This window comes from Hesperophylax consimilis, chromosome 8 (assembly GCF_061612785.1).
Source record: "Hesperophylax consimilis isolate HC1 chromosome 8, BYU_Hcon_1.0, whole genome shotgun sequence".
Lineage (NCBI taxonomy): Eukaryota > Metazoa > Arthropoda > Insecta > Trichoptera > Limnephilidae > Hesperophylax > Hesperophylax consimilis.
In genome coordinates, this window is record NC_142843.1 from 20,292,427 (window position 1) to 20,318,812 (window position 26,386).

A 26,386-nucleotide genomic window follows, 5' to 3' on the forward strand; every position below is an offset into this window, starting at 1 on the left:
TTTTCTTAAGTATTCGAGGCCAATAATTTTCAGAAGTTTTTATTAATATATTTAATTATTCAGTTAACACTAAAAAAGTTTATAATCAAGTTCTGCCGTGTGCTCACAATAAACTGTTTTTAGTAAAATTTATAATAATATTATTAATAATTAAAATGGGAGTTCTACAAATTAAATTTTATAACCATAAAAATAAAATAAACTATGTAATTCTACAAATCAATTTAGTTTTTAAAATTTGTATTTTAATTTTATAGTGGTTTATTTTCGGGGTATTGTGCCGTTTTGCGTTGTTGGCAGATGTGCGCTGGTGATGGACACTGTAATGCTGTCCGAAACGTTGGCTAAAGAAGGAGGTTTTTTCAACAAGGTATACACCAAAATAATCACTATAAAACTTTTTGCCGTGAAAATCTCAAATCATACCTTTGTTTTTTAATTTTTAAAATTTCTTTTAATATTCAATAAATATTTAAAAATCCATTTATCCAATATTGTGTATTTAAATGTTGACATCCACACTTGTAAGTTAGGAAATGGATATCGTTTACTTAGAATCCTATTTATCCTTCTATTTTCGTTCGCTTAAATTTACAAATGAACGTGACTTTTTTCAGCGCAACGTTTTTCCATTAGACTTGGGACGGAGGAATTGGTAACCTAATAAGAACGAAAAACTTCATTCCATAATAAACACCTGTAACTTTCCCCATAAGTGGTAATAAGAGTTAGTGGGGAAGATACGGTAACCAGCAGGTGTTCTCTTTATTGCACTATAAAACGTAATCATCCTGTACTTTCAGAAGATTGCATTTTGAATCTCTCGTAAAACGTCTTTATTAGGCTGCGAAAAAAAATTAAGAATTTTTACAATAGGCCTTGTAAAAGAATTTTATAAAAGCAGAGAGTATTAAAAGCTGAAACATAGTGGTTAGGAAATCAAATAGTGATACACCAAAAAAACTAATGTGTTGAATGGAAGTTTATGATTAGCAGAGACACGAATTTTTAGAGGACAGAAATGGCCATTTTTTGTTTCTCATAGACATAATAAATAAATGTTAGTCTATCTATTTAAACTAACATTCTAATATAACATTCCTGAAATTAAAAGTATTTCAAATAAATATATAAGGTAATTAATATGAATGATGAACTTTGAATGATTTAGTTCATTTGCGTCTAACATGATTTCCTGAATAATTATTCAAAATATTTTTAAGAAACAAAAATTTGTCCAAATTTTTTTATGCAGGCGACGAAAAGAGGAACTAACAGACAAACGAACAATGCACTCTTTTTTGTATCCACAAAATTCACAGTAGCGATAATATATCGATCGGGGGGACCGCACAGATAAGTTTGAAGATCTGCACTCCAAATTCAGCCCTCAGAACTTGATTATCCTCTCAATAATTTCGAATAATTTTAAATGTAAAATGTGACAATTTAAATAATTCCTAATTTATCTAATTTGGTCTTTATTCTTTGAAAAAATTTCAAAGGTTTTTTTGATTAGAGGGCAAATTGTTGATTGATTTCAGGGCTCACTTTATACAGTAACCCTTATTTATGGTACTATTCCTACGATTCTAACTACCCTCAATCAATATCCAAGCATGATAACATTTCTTTCATGTTAAAGCTCTAAATTCAACATGCCTGGTGTAAATTATAGTTCAAAGGTCTGCGTGTTTGAAAATATTAATATTTAGATTTTGGAGTATTCAGTAACGAGTAAGAGTAATATGAGTATACGTGTGGCGAATCCACTGAAAATTTTCAGTCTAGCTCGTGAACAAAAGTTACAAAAAACGTTTCATGTGTCGATTCATCTTTTCCTCAGACAAAATTGGTATATATTATTCAGGGGTACTCAAACAAAGTGTATGAAAGGCACGTTGTGTTGTGTAACATGAAAGGGAAGACTTCTTAATGGGACGAAGGACGTAGGAGGTGGAGTGTAAATATACGGTGCAGATGGGAAGTGTCTTTGTAGATTCTTCCCTGACACGAAGGTTAACTTTGTGCACATAAACAGATTCACTGCCACTCTTTACTTATTCAAAACATACAGTACTTATTAACTGCTAAGACAAATTGTTTCGAATTTTCACCAACAGATTCATTCATAGTCTTAAAACTTTGAGTTTAGAGTTGCATCGAATGAAACTATGTAGATTTGATTGAGTAGCCAGTCTATTTTTCAAAAAATCGGTTAAGTATGGAAAAATGTAATATATTTTTAAGATCTATTTAAATATTTGGCGGCAGTTAAGATTTTACTTTTGGTTTTAACGTAACAGATAATGTTAAGGGAGCTTGTAGATTATACATAATTTAATTTGAAAAAAAATGATAAAAAACTGAATTCTTTTGTATTAAGAGTTCATTTTAAATAAAAAACCTCAAAAAACTATGGAAAAAATTGCCATTTCATTCAGAAAAGAACAATATTTTGTGTAAAGTTTCTTTGTTTTCGGCCTACAAAAGTTTGCAATAAAAGCAAATTACTTTTCTTTTGTTAGCAATAAAAACTCGTTGTGTTTTTTGGTTTGGAGGGAAAACGTGGTAGACATAATAGCCAACTCAAACGAGAAAGATTTTAACAGAAACAGAAATATATAAAAAGTTCATTGTATCAACACTTCTAAAAAAGTATTTACTTAGACAAGCAATATAAGAATGATCGGTTACTCCTAGAATCTCATTTTGAAAGACCACCACTCAGAATCACGTGAAGTACGCTTAAAATGGCTCTAGCCGCGGAAAGTTACTAGATCGATAGGTAATAGGTATATTCCAACCTTCATCTCGTTACTCTAATTGAGGATTCTAAAGTCCCACTGGTTCCACGCGGGAGCAGTTTGTAATTTTCTGCTATTCACATAAAGCCTATTTATTTATTGAATGTGCCGACCTTTTCATACAAAACTTAAATCATTACTAGATATTTGCTATACTTATAAATTATATTAAGCAGTTAGGTTGGGTATTTTGGCAAAAATCAAAATTTAAGTTTTGTGTGGAAAAGGATGCGAACTCGCGCATCGAGTATTTACGCTTAAAAGCTTTAACATCCTTTATCAAATGAGTTCACAGGTTAACAGGTAACTCGCGAAGTAAACTATCTCAGGGAATTGAAATAAAAACGTCGCATAAATCTGAGTAATTCAAAGACGGTCCACGCGGTGCTGGCGTGCTGGCCTTATGAAATACATATTTTATAGCACCGAAAGCTGGTTTATAGCTAGAGAGGTATTTCCAGATCCTTGGGGACTAAGCGTGTACTGGGATTTTTATCCTCAGAAAAATGCTTTACGTTAGTTATATTTTATTCATATTATTAACAATTTGGAACAGTTATGGTGAAATTACATAACAAAAAATATGAAGTTGATGATAAATGTGAAGTATTTCCTGACTCTGAAAATCTGGTCAAATTACTCGTTTTCCTGTTAAAAACGGGGCTGGAGGTCCGTAACGAATGAATTGAAGAATTTCGTAAAGCACGAATATGTTATATGAGAAAGTCGGAACACGTGTTCCTAAAAAATAATAATATTTTCGCATCTCGTCCATTATATTTTTTCGGATAAGGAAACCTACACGAACACGCGTTCAGATATATTTTGAATAATTAATATTTTATTAGGAAACGGTAATGCAGTCACATTTTTAACAACATTTTAATTTTAAAAAAGCCGTACTCATTTTCTCAGTGTCGAATTCATACGAAACTTTCACGACTTGAAACACTTTACGATGGTTTACTTTGTAAGAGGAATTTTTTAGATTCTTCCATAAAAAAATAAATAAAGCGAATCCATTGAGATTTGAATCATTTATAACCATAGAGTTTTCACCGGTGCACTCATACAAACTCTATCTATGCATTGCAACACTATCTATGCGTTGCAACTCTATCTATGCGTTGCAACCCTATCTATGCGTTGCAACTCTATGTATGCGTTGCAACTCTATCTATGCGTTGCAACTCTATCTATGCATTGCAACTCTATCTATGCGTTGCAACTCTATCTATGCGTTGCAACTCTATCTATGCGTTGCAACTCTATCTATGCGTTGCAACTCTATCTATGCGTTGCAACTCTATCTATGCGTTGCAACTCTATGTATGTGTTGCAACTCTATCTATGCGTTGCAACTCTATCTATACGTTGCAACTCTATCTATGTGTTACAAATCCAAACTCATTGCAGCTTTAATTATTTTCAATTCCTTAATTTGTATGAAAATGCTCTATATTTCATTAGTTAAATGACAAGTAAAGTATAATTATTCACCTTCCTGGTCGCTTTTGTATACATTTCAGTCTAACAATATCAGCATACGTTTTGTCACTTGGTTGAAGAGGGTTCTAACTTCACTAAACCTTGTTCTGAGATATGAGGAGTAAAATTTTGCAAAGGCGATTTCCCGTAATCTATTTACCAATTTCTGCTTTTTAGGTTGAATCTTGTGTAAAGTATTTAGATAAAAATATTTTAAAATAAAATAGAACATATACTTACCATTTTAGTACACGCCTAAACGTGTAGATAGAAGCATATGCAACAAACTAGTGGATAATAATTCAATGCATCAGGTTCTAACTACATTTTCCTTGTGATATTCCAAGATAGGGGTACGTTTAATTTAATTAAATATTTTTGATGTTAGAACCTTGTAAAATTAATGGAAGATTTAAAATTTTCATATCCGAACGTTATTTTGATTATAGAAATGAACAAAACAAAAGCATTCGAAGGTCATTTAAAAAAAAGTCGGTTAGAACCATGTTCAACTAAGTCCCGTACATTTCAAGCTCATTCCATTAGAACACATTCATTATGTAAGTTTAATGAATCTAATAAAGCCTGAGAGAATTATTTCAGACATGGTTGAATTACATATTATAGTCATTAACATCTGGTTAAAGTCAGTCATGTATGTCCCTAAACACGTTGTATATAGTAAACTGACCATTTAAATTTAAATGTACCTCAATTTTTTTAGGTGCATAACCGTTTTATGGAAACACAAATAAATATATATATATATATATTAGGTTATGGTTAGTTTTATGTTTGTTGGTTAGGTTACGTTAAGTCTTGTAGTTATGTGGGTCAATAATACAGTTGGTACACGTGCATATTTAGAATACTTCAACGATTTACTCAGAAAAAACATAAGTTACCCTTTTGAAAAAAAAACAGTTCGATACATTATTTCAAAAAGCCGAAAAAAATTATGTTTAAAATACTTGAATTGCCCAAAAATGAAAAACCTTGTTGCAAATTCGCAAAAATATCCGTAAAATATGATTTGGTGATTTTGCTCTGGCGTGCACACTGCACATTTATAATTTTTCATCGATTTTCGCAGAAAATACATCATTTATACCATTGTAAAAAAATCAATTGCCATTTATTTCAATAACCTGAATAAATTTATCTTTAAAATCCTTGGAATGCCCTAAAAGGAAAACTGTGTTGTAAATTCGCAGGAATAACCGTAAAATGTGATTTGGTGATTTTGCTCCTGCGACATATATTATGAAAGCACATATTTGTGGAGAGTAACGTTGTTACAGGTGAGCGGGTTGCGGACTTTCCGATGTCACCGCTGCGCCGTGCATTGTTAGAATGGCGCCGGATGCACTATCCACGTCATGGAAATAGCGAATTCACAGCTCGTTACGACTGTTTCAATGCTTGTCGAACAATTAATAGTAATGGGGTATCATTTGCTACACAGTGCAAAACAATGTGAATTGTTATACGGTATTGTGAAATGCAATAACTAGACTAGAAACTAACCACGGAAGAGTAATACATTTGCTGATATTACGCTGTTTCCTCGCTAGAATTAATAAAGCAGATATTTTATGTATGACGCTACAAATTTATGGCATGATTACGTTTCCTTGCTTTATTCAACAAAGGAAAAAAAGCAACCCCTGAAAAGCAAAGTTTAAAAAAATATATAAAACATCTATTTTTGTTAACGAAGTGTTTAAAAATATATATAAACAATTTTTTTGGCTTGACTGAGGATTGAATTTTTCTCCCCAGGGACTGGATTTTAGCTACTGTGAACTTTTAAAATGTCTTTTAAAACATAAAAAAACAAAAAAAAACAATTTTTTGACTGAGGATTGAATTTAACTCCCCAACACCTTATAACGACATTTATTTCGTTTGTTAAACTGTTGTAAAATTTTACCTGCAAAGACATCCAATTTCAGAAAAATTCGTGAGTGGGTGAGTGCCATAGAAAGTTGTGTTTTGTCATCATATATCTGCCAAGTTTCATCTGGATTCGATGTGAGGAAGTGGGTTAATTTCCACTTCCAAGATTCCACTTCATTTATTCATTAGATTATTCAATCAAGAAAACAAAATTGAATTTTAAATAGATGTATTTAAAACTGTTAATTCGCTTTTATGCCAAACTCATTCTCTCAGGCAAAATTAAATAACAACCGAAAACTAAATAACCGACATTTTCTGTATTCCTTAGGGGTAGACAGAGAGGATAAAATTCACGCATTTCTATTATAATCCTTTTTATTCTAATTTATAGATAGTTGTATCATTATGTTTTTCCATCTCTTGACTCTCTCACCTCACTGAAATATTTTATAAACTTCCTAATCGTCATCGCTAAGGAATGCCTTTTAAAAATTTTGTGTGCAAGATAATAGAGAGAGGTTAGGATGTATCTGGCTATTCGGATATGTTCACTAAGCACAGCTCATTCCATTAAAATCAATGATTCGTTAGTGAATAGTGGTTTCTTACAAGATAATATAGAGAGGTTGGGATGTATCTGGCTATTCGGATATGTTCACTAAGCACAGCTCATGCCATTTCAATCAATGATTCGTTAGTGAATAGTGGTTTCTTACAAGATAATAGAGAGAGGTTGGGATGTATCTGGCTTTTCGGATATGTTCACTAAGCACAGCTCATGCCATTTCAATCAATGATTCGTTAGTGAATAGTGGTTTTTTAAAAGAATAATTACATCATTCACTCAGAACAAAGTAAATACCAAATTAACTACCATAAAATACAAACTGCTACTAGAAGTGTCTACCGTACAAATATGAATTGAAACTAATGTTCCATTAAGCCATTAGCTCATTTAGCATGTGCTATAATTATCTCACTTACACTCGCCCGATATCGTAGATCTCCATTCCATTTGAAATTCGAAATCACGGTGAAACACTGATTTGTTTTGCAAATTTAATTCCCGATTGGCCAAATATTTGTATCACTTAACCTGTTTACATGGCAGTTCTTGTATTGTTTATCTTTAACTGTACATACGATATACGATATATTTAAAAATATCCTTACAAAATAAAAAGAAACTGTATCTATATTTGATTTGATACCTCAGGTTTTGAACAAAACGGGCGAGCTTACCGTTCGGCTGTCATGTTACAATAATAATAATAATAAGAATTTATGCAGGGATACTGCAATACATTCCATATTTGAAATAATGTACACAATTAGAGTAAGAAAAATAGTAATAATACATAAGTGATTTCGATTGGCACAAAAAAGAGGATTTTATGTGAAAAAAGATTTAAAAAAAAACAAAAAAAAGTGTAAGAGGCCGTTTATGGAGGATATTTGCACATCTCCCGTTCCCAGAGGGCCATCAGAAGGGACTCCATCTAAGCAACCATGGCAGTGATGATTTTGTTACTTGATTGGAGTAGTCTGAGCCATAAGCTTCCCATGTGACAGCGGAGAAGCGCTCTGAAAGAGTGCACTCGTCCCTCCAGGAACATTTCCGTGGCGCGGTAGGTCGAATAGTTGGCGATAAGCATTATTATAAGCGACTTTTAGCTTATGCCGTTGGGATGCAGTGTAATCCACCCACAGTTCTGACGTGTACAGCGAAGTGCAAAATGCGTTGAAAAGTATCTTTTTCACGTTTGTACTGCAAAAGTGAAATCGCCTTGACAGCATACCTGCTCTAACGGATATCGCTCTCATTTGCCTTTCCATATCCTCGATGTCTTTCAGGTCGTCTGTGATAATGCCCCAGGTATTTGACGCTACGACTAACATCCACTTTCCTTCCATCTAGCCACACTGAAGGTGTCGGGGGGCAAGTAAAAAAAACTTGGTTCTGAATTCGAACGTTTTTAAGGCAGTTTTCAGATAACAAAATTGATTCGTTTGAATGGAATTGAAAATTTTTTCGTGGAAAAATTGTTTTTTTAAACATCCCGAAATTATTACACTCTAAAGCCGCACACCCTTTGTAACCTAGAGCAAATTATGTGTAAATAAATATATGAATATTCTCCCGCTCTGCTTTTCTGTGAATATTATGATAGGGATATTGCATTATTTATAAAACATGAGAAGCTGCCATTTAAAAAAATATTGCTTAAAATATAACGAAATGGAACATAAGTACGGGAAGAAAAGTTCTAAATTACAAAATGGGTAGAGGCAATTTTCTTTTTTTTTGTGGCGAGTAGCTAAGCCAATGAAAGCTACATTAAGGCTAAACGGGTTGTTTCTTTTCCACAGAACTGAGATTTTTGTGGAAAAGGCCTTAATTACTAGGATTAAGTCACTCCTAATGGCGTGGGCGAATGGTTTGGCTTTCTCATACTAGGAAATTAACATATTTCCTAACATGTTCTACGGACAAACATTTTTTTTTTAATTTGATAAAAGCCTTGTTCACGTTCTGTAAAAATATTTCGTCGATCGTTTATTTGCCTACTTACTTCACAGAAATAAAGGCATCAATTATAATTATTTTCAAGGCATGTTTTTAATGGTTTTTTTTAAAGAAATTTTCATTTTTTTGTGGTTTTAACAGAAACTCGCCCAACTCGTTTGATATTTTCATCTTTATAATTAATTTTGTAATTTTCTTTATATTTGAGTAGATAAATAAGATAAATGTGGAGCTACAAAAATAATAAAAGGTTAATTACGTAAGCGAAATGAACAAGAATGGGTACGTTTATAATTCCAACGCTACGGCACAAACCAAACATAAAACATTAGTTCTTTATCACAATAATGCTGGAGCTCTTTCTTACACACTAAATAAGAATAGATAGTTGACAAGCGTATTATAAGATTATTTGAGATACAAGTGAATGGCTGAAAACGTCGGGAATTGCCAAAAAACCATGGCAAAACCAAGCGAATCAAATCCTTCGTCGTATCAAGATTCCGTACAACAGAAGAGTAACTATGTATGAAACAGTGTTTGGGTGTGGATGTAGCAAGGTTTTCATACTAGGACAGATTTTTTATTTAATATGATTTAAGATTTTCACGGCCAAAAGTATTTTGTTATTTGTTTTTGTGGTGTTATGCCGTGTTGAGCTAACTCCTTCTTTTGCCGACGTTCCGGACAACGTTACAGTGTCCATCACCAGGGCAGATGTGATCAGAATGCGCGGTACATTATGCAAGTGCATTATATAAGCATAATAAATACTACCTTTGGCTTTCTTACTTCACACTTGAGTACCAGAAAGAGTCAAAGTATTCCCCAGTGCGGGATCACATCTGCCCTGATGATGGACACTGTAACGTTGACTAAAGAAGGAGTAAGCGCAACACGGCATAGCTTCCCAAAAATAAATAACAAAAAAGATTTTGATTTATATCATCCCTTATCGGTGTGATAGCTAGCTGTTCACACTCTTTCTATTAATATTTAAAATTTTATATATATTTTTTAATTCCGATCAAATAATTTATCTCCTGTTTTCTTTCATTCGTGAGGTAAATGAAACGAATATTCTGGCGTTAAAAATGAAAAGTTCTCTGTTATTATGGTAGTGTTTGTTCTTTTTTGTACACCATTTCCCTTTCAGACCTGTTTGCCAAAGTTCAGTCTTCCCGGCTCACAAAGCCGAAACGATGTTTTTTTACGTCCCCTTTATATTTGTATGCCAAGCTTTAAATTAAGTAAACACGGGGCTGATTTTCAAATAAGGAAAATATATACCTAAGCAAGATAACCGTGAAATTCTATTATGAATGTGTGTATCCAATTCCATGATATTTTTTTTTCTTTTTCTTAGTCTTCTGTAAAGAAAATTTTCTCCCTCGATTTCGGAACAAATCCATTTGACACCTTCCTTTACCCCGCTTTTCATTATTTTGCCCGATATCCATTGCATTATTTTTAACTTTAGATCAAAATTCTCTATTTTTGGTATTCCATTCAAAGCAAACATATGCCGGACGTCTTTGAGAAACAAACAAATGTTAACTTCCAAAACTGGTTGACAATATTTTGATATACGCAAATAATAACAAATTATTATAAGCAATAATTAGTAAGAATGAATGCAGCCGACGGTAAAGTGCGGGTTTATTTCCCGTCGGCGGCATTTATTTTTCCTCGGAGATAAATAGATTTGTATGGATAATTCAGGCGACTAATTATTGCTTTTAATAATTTGTTATCCTTTGTGCTATGCATTAAATAGCTTGTCTTATAAACATTACTTTATCTTTAAAGAAATAGTAAAGTGCACATAGTTTATGGCAAAATTATAATTTATTAAAGTACATTAAAAGGTACGTACAGTACGAATGAGATATATGGTATGAATTTTTTTTTGTAACTATTTAAAGTGTATTTATTCTGTTTTTTTTTTCAAAAGTGAGTAAAATGGATATGGTGTGATGATATTATATGATAGGGGGGGGGGGTGAACCAATAGTAACAATCTACAAAGAATTTGTCACAACACAAAAAAATGCTATAAGATTCATCTCGAAGTGTATGCATATACTTACCTTTCTTGTACATATCTTTGGATACAATTAAGAGCGAAATCAAATCAGTTTACCAAATCAACAAATGAAACCATCAGACGTGTCTAATTTCGTTACTGTAACGGTTGTAACGAGCTGACTTAATTATACAACCGAATCAGGGGGCGAAAGCACCTCCGAGACAAACGTGATAGTCCATTTAAACTGTTGTATTGAACAAATAGCACCCTGTGGGATCAGGCGGTTGAGATTTTAATCACAAGATAATCGTGTTTTTCTCGCCATTAACCGAGAGCACCGAAAGAGGTAAAGACATAACATTAAATATAATAGACCCTGAAAAAGTTATGAGGATGCTTTAAAAATCAGTTTATTACAAATATATTATTCAACAAGTTAAAAATGGCCACGAATAAAGAAATGACAAAATTAAAACATCATCACAAAGTTGGTTCTCAAAGCTGGAAACCAGAAGGCTGATCACAAAAAAGCACAAATCAAAGTCTGTCAAGCGTATTTTTAGTTTCTCTAGGGTTGTCAGGTGCTTTTTTCTATTGGACAAGTTGTTGTCAAAGAAAATCATATTTATTTTTATTATCGAAGGTCTATGATCTAAGAGACCTCAGGTATTGGACAACAGGTGACATTAAATATATACAATTCCCCGAGTTTTACAAAAGGTTTATGGACATTTTTGTCGAATCACCACTTCTTGATTGCGTGTAGTGAAATTATTATTCAGCTTTATGATTAATTTAACAACCAAAAACACTTTTTCTGTCATAATAGTTTATGAATAATTAATATCGAAAAGTCTCACTAAATAAGATCCACCATACTTTTTATTTTGTAATATGAGTAAGCACTGTTATATGATTTTTGGTTAACGTAATAATATTATTGCGTGTTTAGAGTATGCAAATGGTTGGACCTGATAATTTACCTTATTCTCTTCCATTTATTCTCAAATTTACACTTATGATATCACTCTCTATAAAAAATTATATTTGTACTCCATTGACTTTAGAATTCCTCGCCAAGTCCACTCTTTTCACTCCATTACTTATTTATCTGACAAAATGACTTCCTTTGATTTGGTTGTTTTACATTAACTACACCAAATGGAAAATCCACAAATATTTCAACCCTTTCATCCCCAGTGTTAATTCAATTTAACATAAACTTTGTGATTTTTTTTACCGTAACGGTAGCGATTTAGAAAAGCCATGTTTTTGTTTTCTTTTAGTTTGTAATCTTTTCTGGGGCGTGTATTTTTTTCGCTCGGTTGAAATCCTTATTCCCGCTATAAAAAACGATAAATACTTTGAAAACTGCTGATTGTGAGTTTCATTTAATTCTGTCATCGTTGATTACTTCATTTAAAGTGAGATATCAATATTTTCTGCTCGAATTACAAATATTTTAACGCATAAAGATATGTTCCAAAGTAATAACATCAATATTATTCACGGTTCACAGTCATTTGCCAGAATATCGTATATGAATTTCAATATTCATTCAAATTAACACTGGTAGTGACGGACATATTTTCGACTAGTATGGCGAGTTCTTAAAGATTATTATCCTAGATTATTTGTTTTTTTCTAATGAATTTTAGTTCAAATGTCATTTGTTTCAAACCTTAGAGATTATCACTATATTGTAAATGTGCATTTTTGACATGACACAGTAATTTCTATTACTTTTGTGTCATTTTATTTTACCTTACTATTTAAAAATACCCTCTGACGTCCAATGAATGGTAAGCCAAATTAACATAGAATAATTAAAAAATAAAATAATATAGCAAAAATTTTCAAATAATTTTCTGAAGTATTATCAAGCATTACATATTTTATATATGTGGAAACAATAATGCGGGTATGAAAGGGTTAACAAACCCTCCTAGAAGGTACCTCCCCCAATTTCAAAACAATAAAATATATATTATTTATTTAGGTTGAACGACATTGGCTATCACTATACTTTGTTCAAGCTTGTAATTATCGCATAGCCAGGTCTATGAAATATTTAGATTAATTTGTTCCAAATTCAAAGCACGTTTGATATGATAATTTATACTATCGACCGATTGTGTCCGGATGATTAATCGGGTTACGCGTGGCTAAATTTAATGCGGTTATTAATTCTGAATGTGGATAAATGCATACGATAACCAAAAACCATACTGAATATGGAAGAGAGAATCAATAATTTGCAAGTGTGTTTCCTGTTGTACGTTGGGATGCTTACTTCTAATGAAGGATTTGCAATCTCTCTTGTCAAGGAAAAATGAAATATTCACAATAAATGTATGTAAACAAGTTCAAAGTATTAGTAGGAGGGGAAACAAAATATATTGGTAAACGTTGAATATTCTGGGTAAATGAACGAGTTACTGAATTTATAAAGAATGGTCGTGAGAGACATAAAGTTTGATGATGGAAAGGTAAATGCAGAAATTTAAACGAATGGAGGAAAAGAATGGAGCAGTCTTTATTAATCAAGTTGTCCAGAATAGAGTTTATACAAACCCCCGTATTACAGTGAGTCATGGAACTGAAAATATACTCAAGTCACAAAAATATTCGCTTAGATAAGACAACGTCCAGAAAGAACTCAGTTGGTATTTGAAACACAAAGTAATTTTCTTACTGGTCAATGAAATCTATCTCACTCTCAGAAAAAAAAATTGAGAGAAAAATACTTTTCAGTTCAATTTCCAGTCGAATCTAAGAAATCGTATAAACCGACTTACCCCAAGGCACAACAGTGAAAAAAACTGAATTAAAACAAAAAAAAAACATTGTTTAAATGTTTCCAAATCGTTAAGCTATCATGGTTTGTTTATTTGTTTTATTTTTTTACCTGTGAGAAAGCGAATATTGAATATTACCTCCCACCGTCACAAGTGGCATTTACGGTCGGCTACTGGTGGCTGGTGGCTGGTGCCTGGTGGCTGGTGCCTGGTGGCTGGCCCGAGCTCATTCTGGCCGACCTTTCACCGGGTTTGTGCTGCCCTGGGGAGAACTAACTCCAGCATTTAGTATGCTGTACCATTAATGCGGCATCCGTCTGCGGCTTCTGAACTGTTTACTCCGCCACTCAACGCTCAACGGCCCTGTGAGGAATACTTGCAAACACTTTAACAAATTAACCTGAATCAAAGTGCTGACGAAATTAGCATTACTTTCAACATTTTTCGGAAAGGATTTGATACTTTGTCACGAACATTTGTGATTACCGTACTCTCATAGATAGTTTTATAAACATTACTGGAAATTTCTTCCCGGCTTCCCCCGAGATCGAAGGAATAATATGGTATTTGTTTTGAATGTTTATTGTATTATATCAGCACTTATGGTAAAAATGACATTTCCAGCTATGTAGAATCTATGATCTAAGGACGGGTTGTTTCAGAGAATTTGAACCATTCTTCAAATTTCAAAGCTATCTTTTTTAAATTTTAAGTTTATTGAAAGTTCTTATGAAATTCTATTATTATTTCAGTTTTGTCAATTAGCTGACCTATAGTGATATAGTAACAGAACTGAAATATAAAATTCACAGTATTCGCAAATGAACGATGAAATTTGATGAATTTTTCAAATTCTATAAAATAACCCGTCCTTAGAATTACAAAAAAACAAGCTGCTGAATTTACACTACCCCCGTGATTGGTATTTTTATAAAACATACAAATAGCTTTCCTTATTCACCTTTGAATTTAATATTAAATTTACCAATTTTTACAAAAGCGTCATTAACATGTTGGCAACAATATTAATGCTACTGTTTTAACTATTCTCATTCATTTAACGCCGTAATCTTGAACTTACATATTGTAATTAAATGTAATGTAAAAACGTAAAAGTAAATGTCATGTAAAAAAACTGCAATTGTCATATAAAAGTTTTGTTTTATTAATATTTATGTACAGGTACATTCCGTGGAAAACTTCTAGACAATTACCCTCTGGAGACATACCACCATAAAAAATCTGGGATGCTGAGGTTACCTAGCCAGTCTTCCCTAGTTCAGCACATTTACTTTGTCTTCGGAAAACTGACAAAGGGGATATTTTTCTGGGGTGCGTTTGGTATTCGGTGTGTTGACAACGAGTAGGTCCATATTTACATAGTTCAAAATCCTTTAGGCCCCATCTATATATCATGTACGCCTAACGGTTGCGACTGCACTCGATGCAGTTTACTGTTGTACATGTCTTCTGAGAGAGAGAACCCTGGCAGTTTAATAGTTGGATCCCAGGATGTATAGATGGGGCCTAAAGGATTCAGGTCAGTTTCCCGGAGAAGACTGGCTGGGTAACCTCAGCATCCAACTTCCACCAACTATTGCGAACAAAAAGAATTTTGCTTTTTCACTTCGTGAATTTATTTAACTGCCGGATTTCTTATAATTAATTTTGGAATTTATTATTATTAATATACCAATGGGCATATATGTAATGTGTGAAAGAACATAATTTTACGTAAATAATAATAAAATAATGTGATTTTGTTATTTTACTCAGAAATGATATCAACAATTTTTGTTCTTCACTATTTCATAAGCACTTTACAACATTGTACGTACGTCTTTTTACAATTTCTAATTTGAATGAAATGGTACAAAAGCATTTTAATATTTCGATCAAATAAACTGTATAATAATTTTAATAAGCATTTTAAATTTTGAAAAAATGCGTGTTGCTTTTACGTCCAAAATATCGCGTTATTTTTTAAAGAATTTATTTTACCTCTCACAGGTGACATATATATAATATAGGTACATAAAAACACACGCGTATGCAACGTTGTGTCAAGGTTTCAAAGCAATCGGTAAATAACTTTCTGAGATTTAAGATTTAGAATTCCATAGACGAGCTTTACAAGGAAACTGTCACGCTGTTGACGCTAAATAGGATTAAGTAATCGTTTGTTGGGGGAGCTTTGAACTTTGCTCTAAGGCTATGGGCCGGAATAAGCTTGACTTAGGTCTGTCATCAACTTAGCTACCAAGCTACTAAGACCCCGGCCAACCCCTTGTTATATTATTTGATACTGTGCAAAATGCAAAATTACCATAAATACACTAATATATTCTAGAAAATAAAACATACAAACTAATAAACACTTTAACGACCAACGTACTAGGGCAGTGGTTTCTTGGTTCTGAATCCATAAATTATTAGACAGTGGTATTTGCACCGCGTTCTCGAGAGGAAGAATCTGTCAATGTAAAGATGCAATTGAAAAAGTCATGGCATGAAAACAGTAGAAAACGACTCTACTACGTACTAACGTAGTTGAGTCGTTTTCTACTGTAAAAAACTAAAGCATTGAAGTAAATAATTTCTTTAAATGACAAGATATTTAACATCTTTGACATTTCCTTGAATCCCGTTCATCTGTTTTTCTTTAGTACAATTCTCATAGCTCTATTTTGTAGTAAAATTCAGATCTCATATAACTATTTGTTTCATTGATCCATCGTTGCTTAAGAATATAATGCTGCTACGATAAGCAACGTGAATACATTTTTATTTGTACATTTATATTTTTTATTGAGTTTGTGTAGGAATCTCCTTATTCTTTCCAATGTTATATTTTTTGGCATTTTTTAAATAATTTGTTTTGTGTTTTGAAAAAAAGTCAGTTTGGAGTCCACTATTACTCTCAAAATATTTAATTTCAAATATTTCTTTCAAAGCTTCACCGTCTATCAATATTTCTATTTTTGGTGTTTTTTTACTAAATAAAGTTTAAAAAACCCATTAAAAAGCTCGGCGTTGCATGAATTTTGTAGTTTCATATTCAATAGAAATAATTATTTTATGAAGGCAGGTATCAAAAGAAAAAAAGATATATAGAAAGGGGATAAATTCAGTTTGACAGATAACTTATTTTTCCATTCGAACAATGCCACGATATTTCACCGGGTACAAAAGGGAAAGGTACATCTAGGAATCCATTGAAAGATATATGCGCCAGTTTTTCTTTAGAAACCTTAGTTTCCATGGTGGATTTATGTACGAAGTTTTGTTGTTAAAGTGTCGGAAATATCATAAAATATAAAAAGGAAACACTGAATAATAATATTTTGTCCAACTAGAATAATATCCTCCTCCGTGGTCGAGGATTAATGCTCTTGATTAGTAGTCAGTTCAAATCCCGGAGTGTGCAAGTACATTGTATTTGATTAATTTGTACTATTTTACTATTTACTCATTACAAATAATAATATAGTACGTTTGTTCACTATATAGACTGTTTTGGTAAAATCATTCAAGCCACATATTTTGGGAATGTTACTTTTCAACAGTAGCGGCTCGTGACTTTTGGGTGTACTAGAGTGCTCGTATTACAAAAAGTGGCATTATTGATTTTGTTGTAGCTGAAAACATTTTTTTTTTCGAAAATTCAATTTTTTCGATGATAATTTTCAGGTTATTTCGGTTTGGCCGTGCGCCGCACGGATTTCCTGAAAATCTTCATACAAAAAATCGGATTTACCAAAAAAAAAATTATTTTCAGCTACAACATGAATAATGCCATTTTTTGTAATATTAGCGCTTCAGTACACCCAAAAGTCACGAGCCGCTACTGTTTTTCAATCGTTTCATGTAGAATAGTTTTCAAAGTTTATAATGGTGAATCAAGGCATTTTTTATACTACTGAAATTATGAGTAACTATTTTTAGGTTGTTTCGAGAAAACGTAGATGAAATTGTTCAACCAAATCTCAGCTCTATCTTTCATAATTAAAGGTAAAATTGCAATATTTTACAGGAACATTACAAAAAACCTTTTACACAAGATTTTAAAATAGTTTTACGAATTTGTAAATTCGTTTTTATCGTCTCCGGTAAAATTTTTATTTTATGGCTTGAAGCGTTTTACCAAACCACAGTCGATATGTATTTTCGCTATGGTGAAAGACATCCATTATGAATTAAAACCTCGATTGAAATGGCATTAACCGTGTTTGGTAACCAGATCTTCGCCACATTCTTCTTCTCCATCTCCTTCACCTCTCCACTGCCTTACCTTCAGCCTCACAACATTCCCAATAATTGGGGATGCCATAGTCTCAATGACTCCGGAGGCTTGTGCTCGCGCTTGTGTCAGTAAGGGCTCTTTTGCGGAATTCATTTAAAAATCTGGGTGGAATTAGATGCATTCATTGAATAGATTAATGATCTGTGAATAATGAATTATATATTAGGATGGAAGAATTTTCAAAGAATTATGATCAGTGTCATGACCTTCTAAAACAAATTACGGCAAAATCGCAAGTGCTTCTAATATTTCAAAAGATTTGTACACAATTTGATTTCAAAGTTCTTTTGGAAATTGGATGGTTTGAATTAGAAGAAAGTGAACAAAGTTGATCATAATATTTATTTTATAATTTGTGGAAAGCAATTATGTTTGTGGCGCGACACTATAATAATATAATTAAGAATAAACTAGTGGAATTTAATGTTTCAAAGTCCCAATCTGTCCCAATATGTGATTACGTCTAAAAGGAATTGAAATGACAATCTAATTTCTTTTAACGGAAGCAATCTTCCCAACATGCCTTCGTTTGATATGCTTGGTGTAACTCTAAGTGACAAGTTCAGGTTCGGAGACTCCATCGAAGCTAGAGTCAAGATAGCCTCACAGAAGCTGGGTGTATTGTATAAAGCCTGCAGATATTTAATAGTACACAACTTCTGACCCTGTACGAATCGCAAGTGCACCCCAATGTTGAATTTGGCAGCTACCTTTGGTCAGGATCCCCAAAATACCTGAAAAACCCTTGACTCCGTGCAGAAACGGGCGGTCCGTTTGATTCCCCTATACTAACAAGCGGGTTGCAATCTTTAGAGCACAGGCGTCAGGTAGGTATGCTGTCCTTGTTCTACCGGCATTACAATGGAAGATGCTCCGATGAACTATCGTCATTGATCCCTTTGGCGCCGATGCATAATTCGAAGACACATTTGTACACGGTCGACATTTGTCACCAGAGAACGGGTCGCTTCTACGACTCTTTCTTCTTGTTCTTGAGTTCAACAGCTCGGCTGTGGAACGATTTGCCGGCCTCTGTGTCTCTTCAAGACCCATGTTCACTCCTTTCTATCCTCAAAAGATCCTCCATACTGCATCTCCTGAGGTGACATAAGCCGTGAAGGAAAAAATGTTTTCCTAAGGGCCTTCTGTGTGGAGAATGTAAAAAAAAACTGTTAAAAAAATTATATTTTTGATGTTTCGGTTTATCACGATTCGTGATGAAGTGATGAAGCCGGAGTCGGAGCAAAGTCTTGTGGGAATAGAATATTGGTCAAGCAAATTAAATGGGCTTTATTTATTCAAAAGCCCCTTCGGAAAAAACTCAAGCTGATTAACTGAATATAACTAGTCCATAAGTAATCCATAGTCTACATTACTCGTTAATTCAAAAACAATTCTTTCCAATGTTGCCATATTTATTAGGGCGTCCCGGGTGACTGCATTGATCCACTTGCGCATCCACCTCCGTTCAATTTACTTCCAATTCATCTAAAAGTACCTGTGTTATTTTTTTTAAATAAAAAAAATATGTATTTAAAGAAAAAACGCAGATACAGTGACATAAATAATCAAAAAGACAGTATAAAACATTAACTGGAGTATTCGCCTGCATCATTAATTAATTTAAACAATTTGTATAGTGCCGCTTTTGTGAGATATCACCTCAGGGGCGCTTTACAGTTGACGTAGAAACATTACAAAAAATATAAATATTACAAAAATACAGTGAAGTTAAGATAAGTAAAATGAAGAACAGGAACAGGTGACACGAAGATAAAAGATGGAGACTCTACATCAATAATCCTAGGTGGTGAAGAAACGGGACCAGCTGCTGCAGCGAGAAAGTCTACCGCGTCCACCAATAGTGCCAGCACGAGGTTCGTCATCCGTCCAGGTATGTGTCTGCTGCTAATAAAGCGCTGACACAATATCCTCTAAAAAATACCAGACCTTGGCAGCACCACTGTGATATTCGACGGAGATAGAAGATGGAGACTCTGCAGCAAAAATCCTAGGTGTTGAAGAAACTCTAATTATTTCTCACCGATTAATATTAGCAGCAGATAAATAAGCCTTTATAAATATTGTTTTAATCATTGAAGTTAAAAAAACAACTCCAAAAGGAAAAATCAGATAATGATTCGGTCGCACATGGAGAAAATTACTGATATAAAACACGAGGGTATAAAAGACTTAGTTTTTGTGGTAACGGGTTTTTGTCGGGAGAACCGTGTACAACAACCTTTCCCCAGTCCGTATGCCAAGCACTGCGCTGGAGAAGTCGTCCTTTCGGCTGGTGTGAATTTTTTGGTGACTCCACGTCTTTGAGAGCACTGATTTTCGTGAACAGAGTTCCAAATGATCCAAATTTTTTATCCAAGTGACAAATCATGGTGCCATATAAGTATTGTTCCATGACTTTTTGTTTTGTTTTTCAAATATCTATATAATTGTAAAATATATTTTTATTTATTACTTTGGCGTGATATGAACATTAGTTATTTGATTATAACCCATTTATTATAATTTTTTTAATGTACTCACGTAATATTATTAATCTATAAATGTAAAAAAAAATATGTAACGTGGCGAAGTACATAAACTCTTTTAAATTAACTAAAAAGTTTATCCAAAGCAGCGACACTCTCAAATGGTAAGCTTGGGTTCAGTTTTTATGCTTCATAAAATTTCAGTTTTTTATGTCTGGAATATACCGGTCAACGAAACTATTTTTATTTCCCAAGCGATTTAAGATTTTCGTTTAACTCTCCAAAAATAAAACCTAGTTCCATACTGTTTATTTATTCAACATAATATATATATTTAATTTTCTTTTTACAAAAAAAAATAAAAACATGTTCAATCTGTTTTATTGTTATTAAGTTTAACTTTCAGAACTACATTTTGAGTTAAAGTTTTTTCTTTTATGTGTTCGATAATATTAATTATTCAATTACAAAAAAAATATTGGTTAAATAAACAAATTCTGCTGTGTAATTATTATCATACTTACTTATATACTGCTTCGCCCTCTGAAGTTTGATAATGTTTTCAAAAGTCGAAACAGCAGTCACGCGTAATAATATTTGAATAATACTAATATTGAATATTTAAAAGATAAAAAAAGTTATATCTGTTTTCTCTTATAAAGTACGTAAAGATCTGAGAGATTTAGAAAGGTAGCAACGCTGTATTGTTTTTATGTTTTCCGAGACCGATGAGTCAGCACGTACCTGCCAGCAATGGATCGCTGTGTTTGTTCCAGAAGATAGTCGGGTGTTAATGCGAAAAGATTGTGTGAATCGGTTCCTGCCTGGAGACGTGTCATTGGGGATGGAAAGAGGCAGGGTAAGGGGACCGAGAGGCTCCCACAGGAATCCGCCGCGAATTATTCATTCACCGCAACAAAAAACGTACGAGTTTGCCTTTGTGATTTGAAAGTCGTATGAGCAATCCTTAACAGATCAGATGGTCGGACCAGAGAACCTCACATCCACGTAACCTACAAATTGATAATATGAATATAGAAAAACATGACACATTTAATCGTAATTTTTTTTAAAATTTTTATTTTAGGGAAATATTTGCTTATGCTTGGTATATACTTGTGCAATTTATTTAACTGAGAAGATTGTCGATTTCCTCATCATACTAATAAATTATGTATTTCAAAATAAAACAGTCGTACATATAAATATTTACAACAAGAGATACTCCATAACATATCATTACATATTATATAGTTATTTAGTTGGGATTTGAATTAAACCGAAAGTACAATGAAGCCTAATATAACTCAGTTTTGTAAAAACTACATAAAATACAATTTATTTGTAAAGAAAACAAATGAATAAGTATAACTTAAAATGAATACATTTAAAAAATAATTTTATATTTATTTTTGTTACAATTGTAAATATCTATATCATACGAATGCTTAATTTGACAACTCAATAAATGATCTTTTCGTCTCACTAAAATGAATGCTTAAACAATTATAAAACCTATCTTTCGAAGATGAAGAAAAAAAGTTGATTGTTTTTGTTCAACCTAGCACCCTTTTTAATATAATAAAATTCGATTTTCATTCGCTTGGAGTTTTTTTGTTCACATTATTCATACTTATAATTTATCCAAATAATTCAACTTAACTGTGTCAAAATGTGTCAGGTAGTCCTTTAATTAATATTTGTCATTTCTGAAAGGCTATATCTACAGATGCCTTCACGCTTTAGCTTACAATGTCATCCTTGCTATCAAATACTACCAATTCATAACACATTAACCATCATACAATATAATCATATGGTACCAAGTACGTAACATGTTTAGCTTTATCCATCATACATATGTGACGTTGTACCGTGAATTGACAATTCGTTCGGTATCTTCGTAGCGTAAGGACGCAAACAAACGACTCGCACAAGTAGAAATACTCATTTAACGATTTTTTCGGCTCCAAAAACGATCGTGAACGATTCTCAGTTTAGTGTTTTCCGGTGAGCGTGCGACGAGCCTTTTAGACGTGCTCGTGTGTTTGAGTCTTTTCGGGAAATTTATCTTTTTCTGAAGAGCTTTGACAATATGATATATATATATTGTGCTTGGTAAAACTGTGATAGTAGTGTGTGATAATCTTGACAAAAAATAGTAGATAAAGTAGAATAAGTTTTGCAATTTCATTTTAATGTAAGTATTCTCAAATAAGTGATAAAATAAAGGTGTATTGATTTTTGTTAAAAACTCTATTCACGTAGATGAATAAAAATAGAAATTTCCTGATTCTATATAATTTACCAGTGAAAGCTGAAAATGAGACTAACAAAGAACGTTCTTATTAAAATAAATAAGACTAAAAACAATTCACGAAATACTTGTCATGTTTAAACATGTTGCAAGCCACTGCTTCTTAATACGGAAAAATACTGTAAAATTTCAATGCATTTTATAAATTTTAACGTTTTCGTGTTGCAGTTTGTCGTGTTAGTTGAAAACTCTGTCCACATTTGCATAACGTGAAGAAAAACATAGTTTTTCTTACGAAACCCGAAGAATCTTGGCTCGTTACGGCCACTGATTTAGTCATTCTACGCATCGACGTAATAAATTAAGTTTTGGTCGACTACCTTTGACTGCCGCTGGGTACCTCTGGGTGCCTCCGCCTGTCTCTGCGCCTGTCCCTGTGTCTGTGGCGGTGTGTGACTTTATGTGACCGTGTGCGTAGTGTGTACGCGCGCTGATTGGCCCCGCGGGTGATACATGCAGGGCGCACAATTGGGAGGAAGTGACAAGTGAAGTGTCTTGTGTTTATAACGGACAGAAGGATCGCCAATGAAGGAGCCGGGAGCTGATTTGATTAGCCGTTTATTCAACCCCGCTTTATGGTTTGTGCCTTGGCCTTTTGGCACATCATCCTTTTCGTGTTTTGTGGGAAGTTAATTTGCCGTGTCATTTTTTAACATCAAATAAACGCTCCGAAATATCTTTGTTATTGGCATTTGAAATTTTCACGTTAAACGACGACTATCGGTCTATTTCAGCTATTCATAAAATTGTGATCAGTTTTCAAGCATGTTGTAATGTTTGTAAGCTGATCACTATTTGTTCAAAAGCGAAATAATTGAACGACAATTCGTGAAACGTGCAAATGTCAAAAAATCTAAATATCATACTTTGAAAGATAATAACAGGAATGTTTCATACAATCAGCAAGATAATTGAAAAGCAGACGTTTAGTATAAATATCGGTTTTGAAACTCTGCTTTCTAGACCACATTGAACAGGTCACTGTTTTGATAACATATAAATATATAATATGTAATTCATAAAATTTTGGTTAGGTTGGTACGTTGGGTAGCAGAGTTCTACTGTGATCGTATAATTTTGAAATCCACCTTAATAAACAAAATTAGTCAGAAGTTAACCCGTGCGTTTGTGTGCTTGGGTTAAGTTAATACTTTGTTAACGAGTATTTCATTGAATAGATACAACCTTGTAGATCCTACTGGGAATACAATGAATAATTTTTTTTTAATTCGTGGAAGATACATGCCAATGTCTGTTCTGTAAGCTGGAGGAAGTGAACATCTTTCAAAAATGATCTTGATAGTACGTCAATTGCAACAACTACGTATTGTATATTTCTCAAAAGCCAGATAATTATAAACAGAGAGGGAAGACAAATTCCTTCTTACAAACATAAGCAAACAAATAATTGGACCCAGCGTTGACATGAAATATATAAATACTTTCTATCAGCAATCAACTCGCTTTTTCAAGATATACATTCAAGAATTGAATAGAGCTGCATTTCAAACAATTTCAGATTTTTTGAAAAAGTATCTATTTCTGTAATTTCTCGAGAGTGCTCGTTATTTCCATTGCATCTTGTTATTGGATTCTGTGGAATTGTATACTTATTTCTAGTGAAGAATCGAATGCGTTTCCAATACCTTCGATAAATTGTGAATTTCTATAAAATCGCGGAGAGAAAATGCGGTTGAATTCGTCTCGCGGCAACTCTTTTCAATATTGCAGGATATAATCTTAAGTTTCCGTTTCGAGGAAATTCGCTCGCGGCTGACGCTTTTTCAAAGTTGGTATAGAGCTGTGTGGCCCCTTTCCAAGTTAGCATAGAGCGGTATCGTCTCTTTCCATGTTGGCATAGAGCGATATCACCATTTTCCAATCGCTTGAAATGGCCGCGCCACGTCTAAGTTAGTCGAACAAAATAATCTCAAGGACATTTCATTCTTATTCATTTCCCGTAGCATGTTCTATTCATGAATCTTTGGGGAGCAATCAACGAAATCCATTTCCTATCTTTATTTTCAACTTATAGGAAAATTGGAATTTCCCAATGTCATCCGAAATAAGCACCAAGAACAGAAAAAATAACATAAACATGTTCTTGACCCAATGCATGTAAAAGTTACAGCATTTTCATCTACTTAAAATTATATGTATATAGTATCTAAATATTGTATACCTATCAAAAATACATTTTTATTTTTAGACATACGAATAGCGGAATGCGAATAATCTGACAAGGATTTATTTTCTTCCTTTTTCTACCATAAAAAGAGGAAAATGTTGCCCTGGTTTATAATACGGGAAAAATACCGACGTTTGGACTATACGGCTACTACCAATGATGTTGTGTGTTTTACTTATTTGTGTGATATTAATTTTATATGAATGGCGTGTTATGTATTATGAAACCCACGCAAACACGCTAGAATATATATTGGATATTTATTTGAGTAAAACCTAACAAACATAAAGTTATTATATTGTTTTTATGATACTCATCCTTATTTCAACTACAATTATTTAATTTTAGTTTAATTATTTATATCTTCATATATCTTCATATGAATTCTACGTAAACTCTTCATTGGACTCCCTTTTAAATTCTATGTCCACTCTTTTTTTAACCCCTTTTAAATTCTATATACACTCTTTAATGAACTCTCTTTTAAATTCTTTGTACACACTTCATTGTACTCCCCTTTAAATGGGTATTATTAAACGATTCGGGAATTATTTTGTAATAAATGATCACTTCACGCCGGAAGAAGCAAAAACAAGCCAAGGAAATGCACTTACATCAGTCACGCTAATTTTGAATCAATGAAGTGCGTCCTTTATCAATCTTCCCTTCCGTTGTCAGTTGAGAAAGCATGTGTTTGTCGCTACTCACTAAGTGACAAAGATATTGGTCGATAATATTTAATCTTGGATATATTAATGGTCAGAGCGGTATAAAAAATATGCATTTATTAAATGTATTTTTTTTAAATAAACTAGTGGTTTTACTGAGAGGTTCTCTATACACACAAATAGAAACATATCTTATGACTAAAACAAAAAACATATACTGACTGTTAGAAGCTTGCTTAAATAAAGTATCATCTTTTTCCGGTTTAGGGAAAGTTTTTGATAAATTTTTTTACCGATTTCCCAACTGTCACTTAGGCGGCCGCCGCCAGGTGCCCCGGGGCCCGGGCAAAAATGAAAAGGGTGTTTTTTGTTCGTAATAAATGTCAAACCCTGATGTAGTTGGCCAGATACTGGGTGGGATCAGTTTATACTTGACCTGACATCACATCGATCAATACTACTTATTACTATATAACTTAAAGGTACATTGCTTTGTTATATCGTATTCTTTTAAAAAATAATTTCATCATATTTCGTGTAATGCTTCATGTGAAGAACGAAGAAAACATTTTCTTCACATAAAAATATTTTAAAAACATATAATTATAATTATAATCTTGTAGAGAGAACCACCGACATATTTGAATATGAAATTTGAAAAAAATAGTTTTTTTTGAAATTTCAATCAATTTCTCTAAATTTCAGTTTTTTATTGATTTATCTTCGTTAGTTTTTCAAACGATTTAACGTAATATTCAGCCAATACAATCTAAAGCTGATCCAACCGAACATTATATACTCCACCCTTTGTAGTCTGCAAACGCGACAAATACTCGTACTACTTCAGCCGATACAACCTAAAGCCGATCC

General features: G+C 32.9%; 1 protein-coding gene across 3 annotated transcripts in view; it reads left to right on the top strand.

The window, feature by feature from the left end:
* LOC149421694 (uncharacterized) overlaps positions 1–26,386 on the top strand; it is a 253,161-nt gene that overhangs the window by 88,594 nt on the left and 138,181 nt on the right. Inside the window, exon 1 of one of the 3 annotated variants that reach the window (XM_089635018.1) lies at positions 22,249–23,238. The exons of the other annotated variants lie outside the window; for them this stretch is intronic. Within the exon in view, the coding sequence (XP_089491144.1) occupies positions 23,186–23,238 (53 nt within the window). The 5' untranslated portion in view covers positions 22,249–23,185. Of the gene's footprint in view, positions 1–22,248; positions 23,239–26,386 lie in introns of those variants that run through there. 3 annotated transcript variants of the gene reach the window in all.